Source organism: Anolis carolinensis, chromosome 4 (assembly GCF_035594765.1).
Source record: "Anolis carolinensis isolate JA03-04 chromosome 4, rAnoCar3.1.pri, whole genome shotgun sequence".
NCBI classification, from domain to species: Eukaryota; Metazoa; Chordata; class Lepidosauria; order Squamata; family Dactyloidae; genus Anolis; species Anolis carolinensis.
This window is the reverse complement of record NC_085844.1, coordinates 59,009,459-59,028,460: the sequence shown is the minus strand read 5'-3', so window position 1 is coordinate 59,028,460 and position 19,002 is coordinate 59,009,459. Positions and strand designations below refer to the sequence as shown.

Here is a 19,002-nt window from a genome sequence, read left to right as displayed (position 1 = left end):
CTCCCTTTGCACATACATACAGTACTTTAAAATAATAATACAAAAATTAATATGAAAACTTTTTTAAAGGCAACAAAATGCCTTCCTACTACATTTCAGTGGTGGAAGGTATATATGTTATACCCTCTCAGTACTCTCATTGAAACATATGGGAAAATCCTGTAACTTTCCCTTTTTCCTGATGTTACTCCTTTTAGGCAATTCATTTGCAGAGTAAGCAAATGTTATGTTCATAGTTTCCATTATTCCAATGTTCTGGTCCACATGAACCCAAACTCAACAATTGATGTTACGTTAAATTAAATTAAACATAAATGCTACATAAATGTGGTAAGATGTAGCACAAAATCCAAAATAATTATTAATTGAACCTTGGGATTCTATTAGATAGTTAACCTAAGCATGTTTACTCGGGATCATTGCACACAATGATCTTTATTGTTGACTAAATGCCTATAAAATTACATTACTTGCACTTAGATACCATTGGGAAGAATGAGGGATGGGCTATAAGCAGGTGTTTTGCTCTAGGACATGAAATGCAATGGACCTGATCTGACAGCCTTCATTCATCACTTGTTAAGCAAGTGTCATTCATATGTTCGGAAGCATTTATGTAAGCATGGATAAAGGAGAAATACTGTAAATGTAAAAGCTTTCGTAGGCTCTTTTGAAAAAAAAATTGTATTATATTGTGAAACATTTCCATGATTAAACTGCACTGTTTTATTAGCATCACTATGTGTCACTGGAAGAAAAAAACATGGAATCCCCAGGTTATTTGAGACTATGGGCATATGCATAAAGTGTTAGCACATAATTATGGTGGGATTCTTTCACTCCCAGATTAGCAAATGATGTGGCCATCTTAGACATCCAATTAAATGGTCCAACCTAAATATACAACTTTTTATTTTTGGATGCAAAGCTCTAAATCCTAGAATAGACCACTGAATCAATGAAATTCAATGTAGTGTTAGTTTAATAAGTTCTTGTTGATTCAGTGAGTTCAATTTAGATACCCCTCCCCTTTTGAACCTAAACACAAAGAGGAAAAACAGTGGAGAGTATTAAAGTTAACTAATGTTGCCTGTTTAGTTTAACACATACATTTGTTAAGTGAGAACAATGAGAAACAAGTACAATGAGCCCTTACTATCCGCTGAGGTTTGGTTCCAGGATCCCCCATTAATTTTCAAATCCCTTTATGTATAATGACATAGTAAAATAGTGCACATTTTTTCCTCGAAACACCTCTTGCAGAACTGACATCACATCCGTTCATTTGTGGCCATTTTTTTGGTTGTCTTTCCAGGGTTTGGTGAGATGAGGGTAAGGGATGGGATATGAAGGCAAACAAACTGTTGTAATTTCAGGTGATCCAGTTGACTTTCCAGTTTGCAAAGGCAGGCCCACAGAGACCCCTTCTGCACTGCCATATCTGTTTTGAACTGGATTATATGAGTCAACACCTCCAGTTCAGAAAGGGCCAGATAGTTTATTGCAGAGACAGGTTCATTTTGGGCATTATCAAGACATAATTGACAAAGGCCAGACACACCTGAACTAGAAGAGGGTGCCATAGGTAACCACAATCTAAGGATTCAGAAATGGCGATGGCTCCATCATGTAAAACCCAAACCTCCAACCTGCCTAGATTAATTCTCATTTTGATTACCAAAGGGGTGGGGATCATAATACACTGAAAAGAAGCAGCAACATTTTGAAGATGAAGAAAATTTAAATTAAATGCATCCACAACTGACAGGAGGATAATATCAACAATAAAAGTTACATTAAACTTATCAATTCTGACTTTGTTTGTGCAGTTCTTTTACAATAAATGGAACTCATGGCTGAAATTTAACATTCAGCAGCCTTCATGCACTAACACAAAGGATTTTATCTTGCCATCCCCTTCTCATCCTGAAATCATCCATGCCAGCCGATTATAATCTGGTCTGCAGTTTTCTCCATATCTTTGGAGCTGATTTTGAGAGCACGGGGTCTAGTGTGAGAAGTGAAATCGTCTCCCCACCAGTTCTACTGATGGAAGTTTTTTTGGATCCTTAACACTGTTGATCATGACTAACCTAAATCCCATCTAAGTACAACTAAATCTTGATTGAACCCATTGCTTCATTTATTGATTTGAGTGTATCTTTAAATAGTTCTTTATATGGGTTAATGACTGCTATGTATGTAGTCTCCCCCTTCCTGATTTTCCTTTAAACAAGTATTCCTAGTTTAATGCTTTAAATACTTCCAGTCAGCTGTTCAGGGTATGAAGCAGGTGGTGGGACTTAATCATTTCACTCTCCATTCTCTGTTGAACAGCTGAGGGCTGATACTGCAAGAATGCAGTTCAATTTTATGGGGATTTATTAATTTGTGAATTCATTTTTCTTCATGTTTATACATTTGCTTTCTTTCATAGGTACAAAAATAATGTTCCCATCAATGTCCATGTTAATCCTGGAAAGTATGTAATTGAAGGTCGTTATGGGATGCACTCTTTGGAAATTAACAAGTAAGAGGATAGCAGTTAGATTAAGTAATGTTTACTGTTTAACTATTTAGAATTACAGTTGTTCCTCCACATTTGTGGGTTAAATATTTGTGGGTTAAATATTTGTGGTTTTGATTATTTGCTGATTATTGTATTTGCCTCCACTTCTGCTGCTGTCCTGTATGTGATCGGGAAAAAAAATGTGTTCTCTCTAGGCATTTCTCGGTCCTCCAACTCCAACAGACCTGACTATAGACTCATGCTAGAAATGCTAACAGAAGTGGTTTATTTTTAGGTTAAAAGCATTTGTGATTTTTAATCATATTAACATTTTCCCCACTTTTACAATTACCCAGTCCTCTTACCCGGCACAAATATGGAGGGACTACTGTATATAGCTATATCCATTATATATGTGTTGTTGTTTCTATAACAGTGGTGCTGTAAAGCTATTTATGCCAAATAGATGAATCTGCTTTAGGAGAAACCATATTGAGATTTTTTAAAAATCTGTCTAGAATTTAAGTCAGTTTGCACAAGTTACATTTATATTGAAGCTTCAATTAATGAGTGTCCCCTAGAGCTAGATTTACTGTGCTCTGTCCATTTTTACTATAATTAAAATTAATTATATGGCATGGTTGTCTATATAACATTGAACCATGTGTTCCCTTGTATTTTAAAAATAACAGAATTTTAGACTTACGGAGAATGATGGTTAATCTCCACTGTATTTATTCCTGTAGTCTAAATTGAGTTTGGTCATGGATAGGAAACCCTTGTTTTAGTATTGCTGAAATCTTGCATTTATACGCCTTCATAGCTGTAGTTACATTTGTTTTAAAATATCTTGTAATTTTTATACGAGTCTTCTAATTGTTGTATAAGAATCTAGGTCTACTAAAATCTGAGCCTTCAAATCCACCAGAATGACAGATATTTCACACATTCCTCAGGACCAGCTCACTTACGATTCTATATTATTGACTTTAAGGAGAATGTTCTGATTCCACCGTCTTTTACTGGGAAAGGTGCCCAGTATATGGTGAATAATATTCTCGGCAACATATCCTCTTGGTCTAGGGATCTTCACATATTCTGATTTCCTATAACTGCAGGGGCCACAAAGAAAACTGCCGGTCCTGCTCAAGCTACCTATTCTGGGATGCTGTTGCTAGAAGAACAAAACGTGTATATGTTTATGGGATGTAACCGTGGAAAATGTGGGAGGAAGATCTGGATTCAGTTCTGTTTTAATCTACTGGGACAATAATAATTTGTCATGAGCAACAAAATGGTCTTTCTCTTAGTTATAGTGGCATAATATGATTATTGTGTGATATGATCAAAAACAGAGTATTCACATGTTCTTCTGATAATACTTCCACAAAGGAGTTGGTGCTGTGCCAAAAACCTAATGAAAATTACTATATAGGAATTAGGAGCTAGAATATTTTACATTGTGTAAGATTGCTAAACTTTAATTTTTCACATATTTTGGACTTAATTTTCCATAAACGGCCAATAGCTTGGCCATGGGAGTTGTAATCCAGAATATTAGGAAGAGCCAAGGTACCCAGCAATTTAGAACTTAATTTATTCAGAAATAAGTCAAAATTTGATGGTCATCTGTATTTATGCATAAGATACATTGGATAGCCTTACTTGGTCAAAGTAAGAATACTACAGGGTTACTTCATGGATTTGATCACGAATTAAAAGAAACAATTACATCACCTTTTCTGTCAAGCTTGACAGAAAACTAGCCATGCCAACAACAAAAGGAGAAAGGTAACTTTTAATTTCTGGTTCTCGTCTGTGGACACTTGGCAGAAAATACAAAATGTTATCTAAAATGTTTCCCCTTCCTCGTGTTCCAGTTTAATATTTTACTTTAGAGTGTGTTGTGATTTGAGTATCCCTTTTACATCTAAGAACATAGTTTGAAAAACCCCTTTACATCTGAAAATATATTCTGTTTACTAATCATATTTCTGAATTCCTTAACTTCACATTTTTGTATACGTTTGTTGAAAACCACTTTCAGATGTAGAGCCTGATAACTCTGTTAAACTAATGCTAAAAGTAGAGCAAGCATCTGTTTTGTATGTACTGTATTGTTTATCACTATGTAAGTATTTTCCTGCATTTCTAAGATCTTATTCTCTTTTCCCTCCTTTTGTCCATCTATTACCAATACAAGAACATCTAAAATGAGTTGTAATTGATGTAGAAAAAGTGTAAGCCTTTTAAATTTCTGCAGTTAAGTATTGATACAATTCATGACATTTACAACTGTCATGAGCAACACAAAATAATGATAGCGTATGATACCTCTAACCCTATGTGAAATTATACTGCATTCTAAGAACCTTAATGCAGAATACAAAAGTTAGGTAAAGCATACACATTCAAAATGACTTGATTGACATGTCATGCCAAATCATGGTTTGGTGGTATGAAAGTTTGAAAGATGTTTTAATTTCTCATGCCCTCTCCTCTTCCTCCTCTTTTTATTGGTTCTTCATAAGTTGACAGCCAATTTACAAAGACACAGTGTTGGTCCTACAACTCCAATGTAATAAAACTTTCTTTTCATGACCACTACAGCTATAAAACTGTCTGGTTCTGATAGTGGAAGGAGAAAAGTCTTTGAGAGCCAAGTAGGCAATTGATAGATTGAGCACAGAAGTAAATGGGATGGGAGATCTGATGGGCAAACTTAACCTGCTGTGATAGCTCAATAACTTGTGTGATAGTCCTGAGGGTTTGAAATTTTTGCTGAGGAATAGGAAAAGATATATCACCCAGGATTAGATTAGGGATGAACATGACAATATCACATGTAATCATAGAGCCTGGGGACTTGCCTATATGAAGGGATCATTAGCTCACTTGTGTCAGGCTTTTCTGTGCAGCAGGAAGTTTGAGCTGGGGAATGGTGAGATGAATAATCATGGTCTTCCACATACCATCTTCCTAATGAGATGTTTCTTTCTGTCTTCGCCAGACTTTGAATGTGTATTTCTGAAACTGTGTGCTATGGCTGGACAGGGAATCTCTTGGTATTCTGTCTCACTATCCAGCAGCCTTACAACATATTCTGGCCACAGTGATGTTGGAATGCAGTAGCTGGTTGTTTTGAAGTTGATTGTTCTTGTTGAGGAGTTCTTGTTCTGAATGGCTCAGGCACCTCATCGTACTAACCAATTTAAGTGCCGTAGGGCAATTGCCACCCAGTTGAGGGATGGATGGGCATGTATCCCATCACATGACGTTCCTCAAATCCCAGTGGAGGCCCCACCCCAACCGGTATGGAAACGTCCTAGGACGCTTCCTCGTCAACATGGGGAAGGTTCCCATGTTATGCTAGCTCCAATGGAGCCAGCATACTTTTGCCCCAGCCAGGCGACACTTCCCCCGTATGATGGAGTCACCCTGCATGCCTGCTGTTTTGCTACACTTGCTGGTAAAAGGGCATGGGGGGCATGTGTTAGGGTCCCAAGAGACCATGGCAACTTTGAATTTACCCCAGTTATTTCTAGCCCTTCATACTCAGTTGGACATACCTTTGACTTTTTTTCTGTTGTTGTTTTTAATAGATAGGGTAAAGATTTTTTAGAAATGGGTGAGTTTAATAGACTTCCTGTAGAACAGACAGATTCTTACTTCTAATATTGAATGGTATGGCTGTAGTGAAGCAGTACACCTTAGGAGAATCATACATCAGATATATGCAGGTGCTGATAAGAAGTACATTAGCCTTTAGGAAAAATGAAAGTAAAAGCGAGTAGGAGATAAGAAACACCAAAAAAAGATATCCTGTTTTCTGTAACTGTAGCTCCTAGCTACTTAAGGAAAAATGCTTTGTGGTTGTATTTTTGTTGTTTCAAAAAGTTGTGGGCCGTAAATGATAAAGCCATTGGAAAAGAAAAGAAAATTAAACATTTTAGACTTTTAAAATGTTTTTTTAAATTAGCACTGGCACTGGAGGAACAAGCTGATCACAACCAGTGGTGTAATAGATTATATGCACAACTACATAGAATACGTCAAACAAAGGAATAATTGTATTTTCCAAATAATAAAATCATACACTTAGGTTGTCATGAATATGAAGTGTCCCCAGTCTGAGGAAAGGCCCTTATCATATATTAGCAACTGAATATTTGCATATATGCATGATGACTCATAGTTTCTCCTTGGCCTCAATTAAAACTTAAAAAAATGTTTTTATGTAACATGTAGTAAGCAGAACAGACAAAAAGCTTGCAGCTTGCTATCATTGAATTAAATAAAACATGTAAAACTTGTCTTCAGATCTGCTCATTCTTGAACTCATTTTGATGATGGGAACTATTTGATTTATTGCTTAACTGCTTGATGAGGCAGTTTTTATTATTGAGAAAGAATTTTCTTTACAAAGCCCTTCTTATAATTTTTGAAAACAAATCCATGGTTGTTTCAATATACAAAGTGTGATTTGAATGTGAATATATAATGGTTTAATTCTTGACGTTTTAAACAAGTTTAATGATAATTTCTTTTGCTTTTTGAGTTATCACAATTTTCTTCACAGAATGGAGAAGGTGAAAGCAGCTGGGTTGTATTCTCCCACATTGCCTGCAGAATAATCAATTTTCCTACATATTGTGTTAAAATGCAGTCCATGACAGTTAATAGCAAAAAGGGCCCTTGCACTAGTACTGCTCTTCTACATGAATTTCAGTACTATGCCTGATTGCATTCCTAAATAGTGATGTTTTGCCCAATCAGTTGAGGACTTCTTAAGATATATTCAGAAACTTTTAACCACTTACACAAAGAATAATATATTTTGGGACATGAGATTGAGCACAGTGCCATCCTTTTCTAATGCCTTCTCTGTTTCTTTCCCCATCTTTGATGTAATATTGTAATGACATGTTTAAAAATAAGTATAGAAAGAAAAGTGACAGGAGTGGCGAAACCACAATCAATAGTAGTTGCTAGTGGTTTATGTTAATGGATTCTTGAACAACACTTGCATAAGTAGTGTGGTTAGAGACATTTTAAGAATTAGAACTTTATTTCTAATACCATTTGCAACAGATTTCCCCAACCCACTGCTTTCCAGAGATGTTTTATACAAGAACTCTGATAATCTCAGTGGCTAATATAGATGGAGGTTATGGTAATATAAAAGCAAGACATCTGGAAGGTACCAGGCTGGGGAAAGGATTGTTTCCATCCAAAATGTTTATTTCTAGATTGTGAGTTTTTCTAGGAATAATTTGACTGTCTGGCTTCTAAACAATTTCTTTGAGTCTAAAATCTCAATTAAGCATATTCTCATATAATATCTGCTGATATATTCAGAGCTTATATTCAGGATAAACACCAAGTCCAAGCACTTCTACAATAATATTAGCAAAGAAGTTATTATCAAAACAGTTATAATTGCTTTTTCCATTCATGTTTTCATGGTGGGTCCAAATACAACTCTGATAGTAGCATTTGAAAATAATATTTTCTTCTGACACTGATTAGTTTGTTGATCACTTAATAGCCACTAATAATGAGGTTAAATAGGTCTTTCAGACCAGCATTGCTCTTCTGCCAGATGTCATTTAAACTCGGTAGATGAAATGAGTTATTTCATCAAAGTCTTCTGATGCATTGGGTCTTTCAACATAAGGTAGTTGTGTGCTCCTGGACTCACACTGAAATTTATTATCCACTTGATTTTTAACTACAGAAATTCAGGTTTTCCAGAAAGTTTTGTGTAGAAAGTTGTGTTTTAAGGTTTCATTGAGCATGTGGCTCTATCCCTCTATTCTTACAAGACTCTCCACAAGTGTTGGTTTCAGCTCTAATGTGCTCTTAGCTGTGTTTGGGGCTTTTCCTTACCTCTTTCTGTCTCCTTTCACAATCAAATAAAATACTTTTAATGTCAGGAGACTCTACCTGAATGGCATACTGTTTGTCACAATTGGAGGCAATGGGGTCTGGTGACAGCTCTGCCATGCACAGTTGGTAGTGATTTCTGCCCTCACTCAAATGGTTGATTTGAGAGCCAAGCTGTTGTTTATTTTTATATTGTATCCATACAGTGAAAGAAAGTGATTATCTGTCATTGATTTTTCCCCAGTAAAATTTATTCCCTATGTAATTTGCTCTATTGAAAAACAAATTGTCTTCAGTGGTCTCTAACAATGTGCTGACTTCTCACCAAACAGAGCTAAGAAGAGTTAAGTTCCTAAAATAAGCAGTATATTATTAAGATATTAGTATATAAGACATAAGACCCTAGTGCAATGCAGCCTATTGTGCAATGTCTTCATTGGCAAAAGACAACCCTGTCCTATAAACCAAATCAAATTGTTCCATGAAGAAAAACAGTTCCACTCAAGAAACTGCTTTAGTGGAGAGATTTGTTCCAAAGATGAAGTTTTAAGAACCTGAGGTAAGGCTGAAAGAACTAAGACAAATCCTCTTAACAGCTGCTTTTCTCATTCCTCCTTCTGTTGAACCCTTCAATAACGGTCCAGCACTTTCCCCCTTTACCAGCTCTAACGACTGTGCTGTATTCCTATGACATGATTCCTGCTACCCTCCCATATTGTGAAAAATGTTAGCTTATAACTTGTCTCTACTAAATAGAATTTTTAAATTCTTTTCGATGTGCAAAATTTGAGTTCAGCAGAGTAAGTACAACTTTTCTCTAGTTGAGGGCCATAATCTGTGTTTTTGTTGAGTGGGTGAGAAAGACAGAATGTGAAATGTGAGGTGTTTACTTGCATGTATTGGTGTAATAATGCTCTTGAAATATTGGAAGGCGGGGAGTGAAAATCCACTGAAATAGCCTGTGAAAGTGAAGACCCGTTTTGGTTGCTGATGAGTATTTAATCATAAATAAAAAATCAGAACAATGAATACAACGTTAATAAAAATGTATCCATGTTATTTAACTGGACAATTGATAAAAGTCATTTTAAACGGCATTTTCTGTTCTATATCACATCTACTATAAAAATATCCATCATGTGCCTACTAATTTCCATCACTCTTAAGTTATACTATAAGTAATTGAACTACTGACAGCCATTTATAATACTAATGTCTCATTTATTTGAACAAAACATATTTTAAGATAGGAAACATGATGAACTTTGAACAATATTTTGTTAGCAATTTTGTGGTGGAATATTGTTTTTAAATGTATAAGCTATCATTCTTTGGGTGACACTGATGTGATTCTTGCTTCTCAATTCTTTTCAGATGTGATTTTGAAGATACTGCTCAATATCGTGCTTCTGCTATGAATGTCAAAGGAGAGCTGTCGGCCTATGCTTCTTTGGTGGTCAAGAGTATGTTTGTCAAAAATACATTCTTCAGATGCTATAAATTGTTTCTTAAAACCAAAAGATCACTTACAAAGACTTCTTGACCCTTTCTCCCCTAGGATACAAGAAAGGAGAGTTTGACGAAAGCTTTTTTCATGCCGGAGCTGTCACACTTCCTTTGAGCTGTAAGTTGATAACTCATCAGATAATATATGTGCCATAGCAAATTGCCCGGGAAAATAATTTAATGGCATCTGGCTTTCAAATGTCTACTCGTATTTTAGGTGCCTGAGCAACAGACAGTGGAAGCAGGAAACTTCTGCAAATCTAATGGCTAGGATCCAAAAATGTACATCCACTGATGGAAGCAGACCCATCACTAAAGAATTACATTTTGAATGTTCTTGGTCAGAGAAAGAATATCCAACCCCACTTTTAGAATTTAGCTTCTTCATTTTAGTCACTTAACTGATTGGCATAAAGTCATTTCCAAATCTTTATGTACAGATCATGTCATTATACACACGTTTTTTAAAAAAACAAAACAGAAAATCAGAAATTCATCTGAAATATACATTGGGATACTCAGAAGTGGATGTCACTTGAATGACAATCAGAAAGGGGTAGAATTGGATTTTATGTTTCTGCTATGTTTCTGAACATTGATCCAACAAAGGAAATTTCATGCACACACTTGTCTATCTATGCATGTTAATATAGGTCTTAGAAATATATTGGTTACCTAAATCTCAAAAAAACAGATCAATAGTAAAGGTAAACTACTAATGCTCAATATAGATCTAGTTATTTGCCCAAGTTTTCATAGGATATATTTACACAGGATGGTACAATGGGCTTTTTTATGGCCACTCCCAGGCTCTAATATCACTGTGCTCTCCCTGTTGACCTTTTGCCAGCAGTAAGGAACTTTTATTCAAACAAACCTTTGACATTTAAGTTGGATTGCTGCAGAAGGCATTTTAATTGGTTGGTTCCTGCAATTTCTTTTCATTGATCTGTTTTATTTGGGCTTTTAATCTGTTTTTGTTTTATGTTATTGTTGTTAGCCATCTTAAACACAATATTTTTGACAATTGTAGAATATAGATTTAATAGATAATTGGCTCTCTTTGCTTAGTGTTCCAAAGTTAATGTTTTGATAGAAGAAAAACAATTCTATAAATATATTGGAACGATTCCGTTTTGGTGCACGTCAAAGGTATAAGCTCATTTTCTTCTTCTTCTTCTTACAGTTGGTGTTACTCCACATGGCTATGCTTCCAGGTTTGAGATCCACTTTGTAGATACATTTGAGGTTTCTTTTGGAAGAGAAGGTGAAACAGTGAGTCTGGGCTGTACTGTAATCATTCACCCTGATATTAAGCGTTTCCAGCCAGAAATCCAGTGGTACAGAAATGGTGAGTGTGTGCGGCAAAATCAGCTTGTTACTTAGATCACTCATATCTGTATAGCACATATCTGTGCTCATGCATTGTAGAGAACCATTATGAAGAAGTCCTTGAAAGGAAGTGAAATCTTATATGGATGAATTCAAACCAAGTATTACCCTTTGTATTCTCAGATTGTATTGCCATCCACTAGGTATGTAGAAGATATTTGCTCTCACTGTACACTTGGCACAGGTTGACATGTGGAAACGGAATAGGAAAAATGATTTAATGGACCTGTCAAAAATGATCCATCCAGAATCACTCTTAATTGCCATCCTCATATCAAAGAATGATAGGAAATAAAGTTCAACAACAACAACAATAATTTTATTTCTTACTCGCTGCTCCTTGTGGCTCAAGGTGGGTTACAGCATAATTAAAACACATAAACATTGTAAAATTCTACAAATATGCATATTAAAATATATTAAAATACACAGAACAGAGATTAAATACATCAGATAGGAAATAACACAAACAGGAAATAACACTTTCAAACAAGGAAGATAATTTTTTCCAAATTTGTTACATAGTGTTATATACAGGTACCCTGAGTCCCTTTAGGGAGAGGAGGCCAGATATAAATAATGCTTGTTGTTGTTGTTGTTGTTATAATACTAAAACAATCAATATTAGATAAGCACATTGGGAGACCAGGGTTTAGCTATGGGAGACCACTGCGTGACCTTTTGCAAGTTACTATTACTTAGCCTTAGAGGAAGCCAATAGGAAATCTCTTCTAATAAATCTTGCCAAGGAAACTATAAGAAGAGCAGCCATAAGTTGAAATTGACTTGAAAGAACATAAGGATAACAACACCTTAATAGCACCTTTTAAAAGTTATATTATGATTTAATTGCTATATTTTACAGTATGCTTAAACATAAAAGTGGACAAAATTGACCCACCCCCAAGCCCACCATTCAGTTACATATTTAGTAAAGATTACAGTATGATCCACATATCCATGGGAGATATTTTCCTCAGCTTACCAAGAAAATGGCAAACTGGAAAATTCCTAGAGATTTATCCTCTTTGGGAATTTGTTAGGTTTTCCAACATATCACTGTAGTAACTTCTGATGGAAGCATACCATAGAATTGACTGGAGGATGCAGATAATTTTTAGAGAGGATATATTTTGTTTGATGTAGGTAGTGAAACCATTAAGTGCCATGAATATGGAGATAATCTTACATGGAGAGGAATTACTGGCCATTAGAAGGCTTATTTTTCTATGCTAAACTTACATAAAATATTCTGTTCTGTTCACTTACAGGAGTTTTGTTTACTCCATCAAAATGGGTCCAGACACACTGGAGTGGAGAAAGAGCTACACTGACCCTGACTCATGCCAACAAAGAGGATGAAGGTCTTTATACCCTCCGTGTGGTGATGGGAGATTACTATGAAGAGTACAGTGCTTATGTTTTTGTTCGAGGTAAGATTTAGGGATGGTGGTGAGCTTTTAGTAACATATGTGGGCACACGCCTATGTGCACAAACCTGAACACCAACACTTATAAGAAATCCAACTTTAATGTTTTGTTGAAAATCAGATTGGATTTACTAGCAGTGACATTGCTCAACATGGGAATGCACTCTAATGAGGGGGAGTTGGTAAGATGAGTTAGAGTAGTTCCTTATAGCCCACATAAGAATATTCAGTCTAGAGCAATGGTTCCCAACCTTTCTTTGACCAGGAACCACTTGACCAGGGACCACTTTGACCAGGGAACCACTCTCCAACATTAGTACCAAAAGGGTTACAAATCAAACTTTAGATTCAATTTGGTTATCTGGGGTGCAGATTCAAAAAATTGCATTGGATAGACCACATCAGCTCTAGTTTCTGATACAGAACATACAAAACCATATTTAATAATCTAGAGCTGATGTGGTCTATCCAATGCAATTTTATGAATCAACACCCCAAAAAACCCGAGGAACAGGCCTAAAAACGAAGACACTAAGGCACCCCCATTTCCAGGCACCATATGGAATGGCTCCGCTCAGGGGGAGGGAGGTGAAGGAGAAGCAGAAGTCAGGAGGCTTGTTGTCATGCCTTTCATGGGTAGTCAGCCTCTGCCCTCCCAACATCCCTGTTGCCTTGGCACTATAAGAGGATTTTGCGTGACCAGTCACTCTCGTTGCAACGGTGTAGTAACTGTGAGGCCGCGGACCATATTTTAGTTTTTGGGGACCACAGGTTCGGAACCACTGATATAGAGGGTAGAATAATAATAACAACAACAACAACTTTATTTTTATATCCCGCTCCTATCTCCCCAAAGGGACTTGGATCGGCTCACATGGAGACAAGCTCAGCATCATCATACGTTAAAACATAGTCATAATTTATAATTTAAAACAATATAAAACAATAAAAACAACATAACACAGCATAAACATATCCAGTCCTTCAAACCTAGAGCATAGTACAAATATGTAAGGGTGAGCTTGTGTAGACTCTACATGAGATATTTGAGAAAAAGCCTTAAATAGATAAGCTAGTGGCTTAAAATGATCTTATTCTTTCTATTAGAATAACTCCTGTTGCTGCCTAGCGGGTGAGATTATTGACTCACTAGTTGTTGGGAAAAGCTCTATCACTCTATTGAAACATCTGTGGTTTTAAATAACAAGAAAATGATATAGGAACTTATTGGAATACAAAGACAAGAGAAAGTCTGCATCTGACAGATAGTATATAAATTTAACTATGCAGGCCTATACATGTCTCTAATTGAAAGAAAAGCTTCTTTGAATTGATTAAAACTTATTCAGATAAGTCTGTAGAGGATTGTAGTTTAATTTATTTGTTTATAACTAAGTGGTACAAAGAATAAGCATTTTCAAACATGAGAAAGTTTGATACTTACTAAGGATTTTAAAAGATCTAGTACCATCCTCACAGAAAATAAAAATAGGTTATTTCAACCCTTTTTGCTGATTTGGTAGCATCTGTTCTTGTGATACCCCAAATAGCCAGTTCTTAGGATTTAAAAAAAAACAATCTGTAATTATGTCCACTTTGGCCATGCACCCCAAGAGGACTGTTATCTGCATTTCCCTAAGGTTCTCTGAACAGGGCAAAGTGGCGCCATTCTGGACTTGGCCAGAGAGCCAAGAATTTGGACTCGTATTACTCTCTTCAGCTGCCTTCAGCAGCTGGGACTGATATAGAGTCACTCCATGAACCAGTGAAATGTGATGACACCAACACTTGTTCACGAGACATTCAAGCACTTGATCAAGAGACATTCTCTCTGAGATACATTACATTCATTGTTGAAAATTCTAAAAAGAAAGAAATTCAAGTAAAGAAAAATAAAGATTTGTTAAGCCACACAACAGAATCGTACACATGCTCACTTTGATATAGTGTCTATAGCATTACAGATGTATGTTTAAAATATAGTTCCAAACAAACAATGCAGCTTATCTTCAAGATAAGAACATTCCACATGTCTAGTATATTTGATCTTACTGTGGTTAGTGTAAGTTATAAGTTGCAGTTCTCAGACATGTTTGTGTGATAATATTAATATTGGAAGAGGAAAGGTCTCAGGGAGAAAATTAATCAAGAGGGAAGACCTTTGCCTTTATTTACAATTCTACATTTTCCATCAGGAAAATATTGTAGTGGGTGCAGTAAGACTTGTCTAATTATTTGGTGTTTTTTAAAACACACACACACACACACACAATTATGTGCAAAAATATGCTTACATATTTCAAAATTAATGAAGTATATGCAGGCAAAAATTATCATGATATGTAGATTTTATGTATATTATTTTTTTCCCTTATAGCTTTTGCTATGCATTTTAATACACTGTTTATATAAGTAAAAGCAAAATGTTGGGGGTAATGTTCTGGTTTTCCCAGGAATTCTGGAAATGCAAAGGAGATCAATGTGTGCAAACCAATCAAGTTTCTCCCTCATCCCTAATTTTCAAAACTCTTAGGAAGAAAGGTTGCAAAATTCATATCGTACACTACATTCCATTTCACAGCATGCCTGCATGAAGATCCAGAGCTAGATCACTCTACTATATAACAATGTTCGTATAATACATTTTATAAGAGACGATGCAAATATATATTTCTGTTATTATTTTCTAAAAAGAAACAAGGTATCACTCAGGCTTAATTTAAGAAATGTTCAGGGGTGTCTGCTGGAACCCTTTCAATTTTACGGCCAGTTTCCTGCAGCTGCTTTAGTACTTTGTAGGATTGCTCACATTGTTCTGATGTGGATGTACAACAACCCCCGCCATGGCCCAGTCAGTTGAAAACTGCCCAGTATATAGAAAACACACTTTTATAAAGTCCATCTCAAATTTCACAACAGGAGAACCTCACACAAGATATATGGGCTCCTATGAAATTCGATGGGAACTGGAAATGTTGAAAGAGGACTTCATCTCACAAGACTTGAGATGTGCCTCAAATTGGCATTCATCTTATTCATCTGTAAAGGGGCAATCAGGAATAGCAGCCACCAGTGGAAGCCCTCTGAGGCCATTTTGCTGCATTCTAAAAGCTTAGGAATTGCTCTGTTGTGAAAGGATATGGTGTCTCCTCTTTCCAGAAGTGGTTGCAAGCAAAACTGGGATACAGTGTAATACATGGATTAGAGCAGAGCTTCTTCATCATTTCTACTCAGAACCTCTTTTACCCCAATAATTTTAACATGACCCCATATATATAGGTATATCAAATAAGTGTAAAAATCATGCATGTATTAACAAAAAATGACATTTGCAAAGCTTGATAAACAGGCTGATTTTCCTTTTTATGAAGTACAGCTGAAGGATCTTCTGCACAGTCCCTTGTAAACATTGTACAACAGATTCATGTAAATGTCTAAAGCAACCACTCGGTGACATTCAGAAAACATTTATTGTTGTTGCCAGATTTTTCAGGACCCCAACATTGAGATAAGAAGGCTCCATTTGGGGTTGGGACCCACAGTTTAAGAAGCTTGCATCAGTACTGTAGATTACAGTACTGATGCAAAGCTAAAGAAATACAGATACAGATCCCTACCGAATAATACAACTTATTGTGTAATTTTGGATACATGATTAATAATAAACCTAGTGTACCTTGCATGTTTGTTTTAATAGTATTGATATGGACAGTATTGTGTATGCCACATTCCCTTTTTCTTTAAATCTCAATGATGCAATGTTTTTACAATTCCTGCTATACAATCAATATTCATTATTTTAAAAATCATTGATGATTTAGAATTATACAAACAATACTGCCAGTGTTGATGCTAACAGAGAGATATCTTGGTATATTTAAATCTACTCATTAATTGTTACTCAGCATTGTAAAATATTTGTCTCCCTCCATATAGATGCTGATGCAGATATGCCAGGAGCCCCTGGTTCTCCACTGGATGTGAAGTGTTTGGATGCTAACAAGGATTATGTCATCATCTCTTGGAAACAGCCAGCTGTTGATGGTGGAAGTCCCATTGTGGGATACTTCATTGACAAGTCAGTTTTTATTCTGAAATTACAACTGATCTCCATGATAGTGTGACTTGAATCACCTCTTAGTTTTAGGAAAATGTCCATCTGTATTTATAATCCCATTATGCTATTCTGTTGAATTCAGGGGTGGACAAATCAGAAATAGATCAGAAATCTATTCTTTAAAAAATACTGTAAAAGAAAACAAAACAAAATCAGAACAATGGAATCTACCAACCAGAGTCAGACGCAAAAGAGAGAGAATTGTGATATGAGAGATTTGTTTTGAGTTTCGAAATGGAATTGGTCTCATTATCCTTCCATGCACAACTCTACTTCTATTAGTCCCAAGTTTTGTTTTTATTTTCATTTTAGGTATGAAATTCCAAGTGTCATGGCTTCATCCTACAAAACTCTGGGATTTGTAGTATGATGAATTGTTTGGAATTCTCTTCTAGAGATCTGTACTCTACTAAAGCAATCAAGTTGGAACCATGGCAGCTAGATTGTTATCAAAGTGCTGTATTGTACACTCATAGTTTACATGAGTAATTCAATCATGGAACTTGGAGGTAGTTTAACAAAAGGATTAGATGGAAGACATGTCAATCAGTAGTTATCAGCCCTTATAAAGTTGGTATCAAACTGCTATACTGAGTAGTGGAGATACATTCCTACTTTCCACTCTCCTTTGAGCAAATTAATTTATGGTCAAAACTGTGTGTGCACAAATGTTGCTATGACATGTTCATAAATAGTGCCTGTCCTTGGAATAACTTTGGTAGGAACATCAGAAAAGCCCTCTGAGATCAGATCAATCTAAGTTAACACTCTCATTATCATGGTGGCATGCATGTACAGGAAGGTTTCTAACAACCTTGTTTATCAATAAAATGCATATTTAGCAAGATATTAATTGTATTAAGGAGGTGCACTCAAGTCAACATGGGATGAATATTCAGAATTTACCTATGCCTAAAGAAATAATTTCCCCCCTTGATCTCCAGATGTGAAGTTGGCACTACTCGTTGGTCCCAGTGCAATGAAACTCCAGTGAAGTTTGCACGCTTCCCCGTCACAGGCTTAATAGAAGGGCGCTCCTATGTATTCCGGGTCCGAGCTGTGAACAACGCTGGAATAAGCATCCCATCCCGTGTTTCGGAGCCTGTGGCGGCACTAGATCCTGCTGATAGGGCTAGGCTTAGAAGTAAGAGCATTTGTGATATATTTCCTCAAGATGTTTTAATCTTTACTTTTGGAAAAATGTGGGCAAAGGATAAATGCAAGAACTTTCCACTAGAGGGAGAAGCTACAAAGCAAACTTTTTATCGTTCAAAGTAGGATTTGTTAAAAACAAATACTCTGTTATGTTTCTAATTTTTCATTGGATCTGCTGTTTTAAGTATCTTCATTTGAAATATCCAGCAGAGAGACCGTAGCTGGAATGTTCTCCATGATGAAGCCTAGACAAATCATTTCACCATGGGAACGAACACAATTTTGATAAGAGCTTTTGCTATGATATACTTAGAATAATGTTTTTGTGAGCATTGATTATTTTGTTTCAGACCACTTCGCTCAGATAGATTGTCAATATCTTGGCATCATACACAAAAGGAACTTTTCTCGCAGCGATAATGGAATTTGCCTGAATAATTGATGTGAATGTCAAGGACCTATCTCAGGATAGATTAAAATTAGATTAGAAATGTTCTGTATCTTATTTTGGTCTGGGCAGGATTGATATAGTTTTCACAGAAAAAAAGAAGAAAGAGGTCTTATTGATGGTTGTTATTTTAAATATATATATATGATTATCCTATTTTTGTGAAGAACCAAATGCATTTCAGCCTTATGGATTGACCTTCTTCAAGGACTGCATTAGAATAAGCATAAATGACAATAATAAATGAAAATTCAAAAAGATGAACTCCAGAAATGTCTGTTATTGATAGATGGAAGGGAAGGTGAAAGGTTTTTATTAATATTAAATAGAATTACTGTATTAACTCATTCATATATTCATGTGTTTGTACTCCTAATTGTTGTGTGTGTGTGTGCGTGTGCTGTCCTATTCTAGTTCATCCTTGAAAGAAGGCCAATCAATAATACATATATGGAAATACATTGGGCTTTTTATAAAATAGGGTAATCATTAACATTTTTAAAAGAGTAAAATTATTGATAACCATGTGAAGATCTGTTTCTTCCGATCTCTGTGGATT

General features: G+C 35.8%; 1 protein-coding gene across 4 annotated transcripts in view; it reads left to right on the top strand.

Moving 5' to 3' along the window:
• myom1 (myomesin 1) overlaps window positions 1–19,002 on the top strand; it is an 88,002-nt gene that overhangs the window by 22,631 nt on the left and 46,369 nt on the right. For all 4 annotated transcript variants that reach the window (XM_008108701.3, XM_008108700.3, XM_062980471.1 and 1 more), the window contains 7 exons: window positions 2,438–2,530; window positions 9,770–9,858; window positions 9,954–10,019; window positions 11,088–11,252; window positions 12,565–12,726; window positions 16,660–16,801; window positions 17,785–17,984. In XM_008108701.3, coding sequence (XP_008106908.2) covers window positions 2,438–2,530; window positions 9,770–9,858; window positions 9,954–10,019; window positions 11,088–11,252; window positions 12,565–12,726; window positions 16,660–16,801; window positions 17,785–17,984 — 917 coding nt within the window. The remainder of the gene's footprint in view (window positions 1–2,437; window positions 2,531–9,769; window positions 9,859–9,953; window positions 10,020–11,087; window positions 11,253–12,564; window positions 12,727–16,659; window positions 16,802–17,784; window positions 17,985–19,002) is intronic.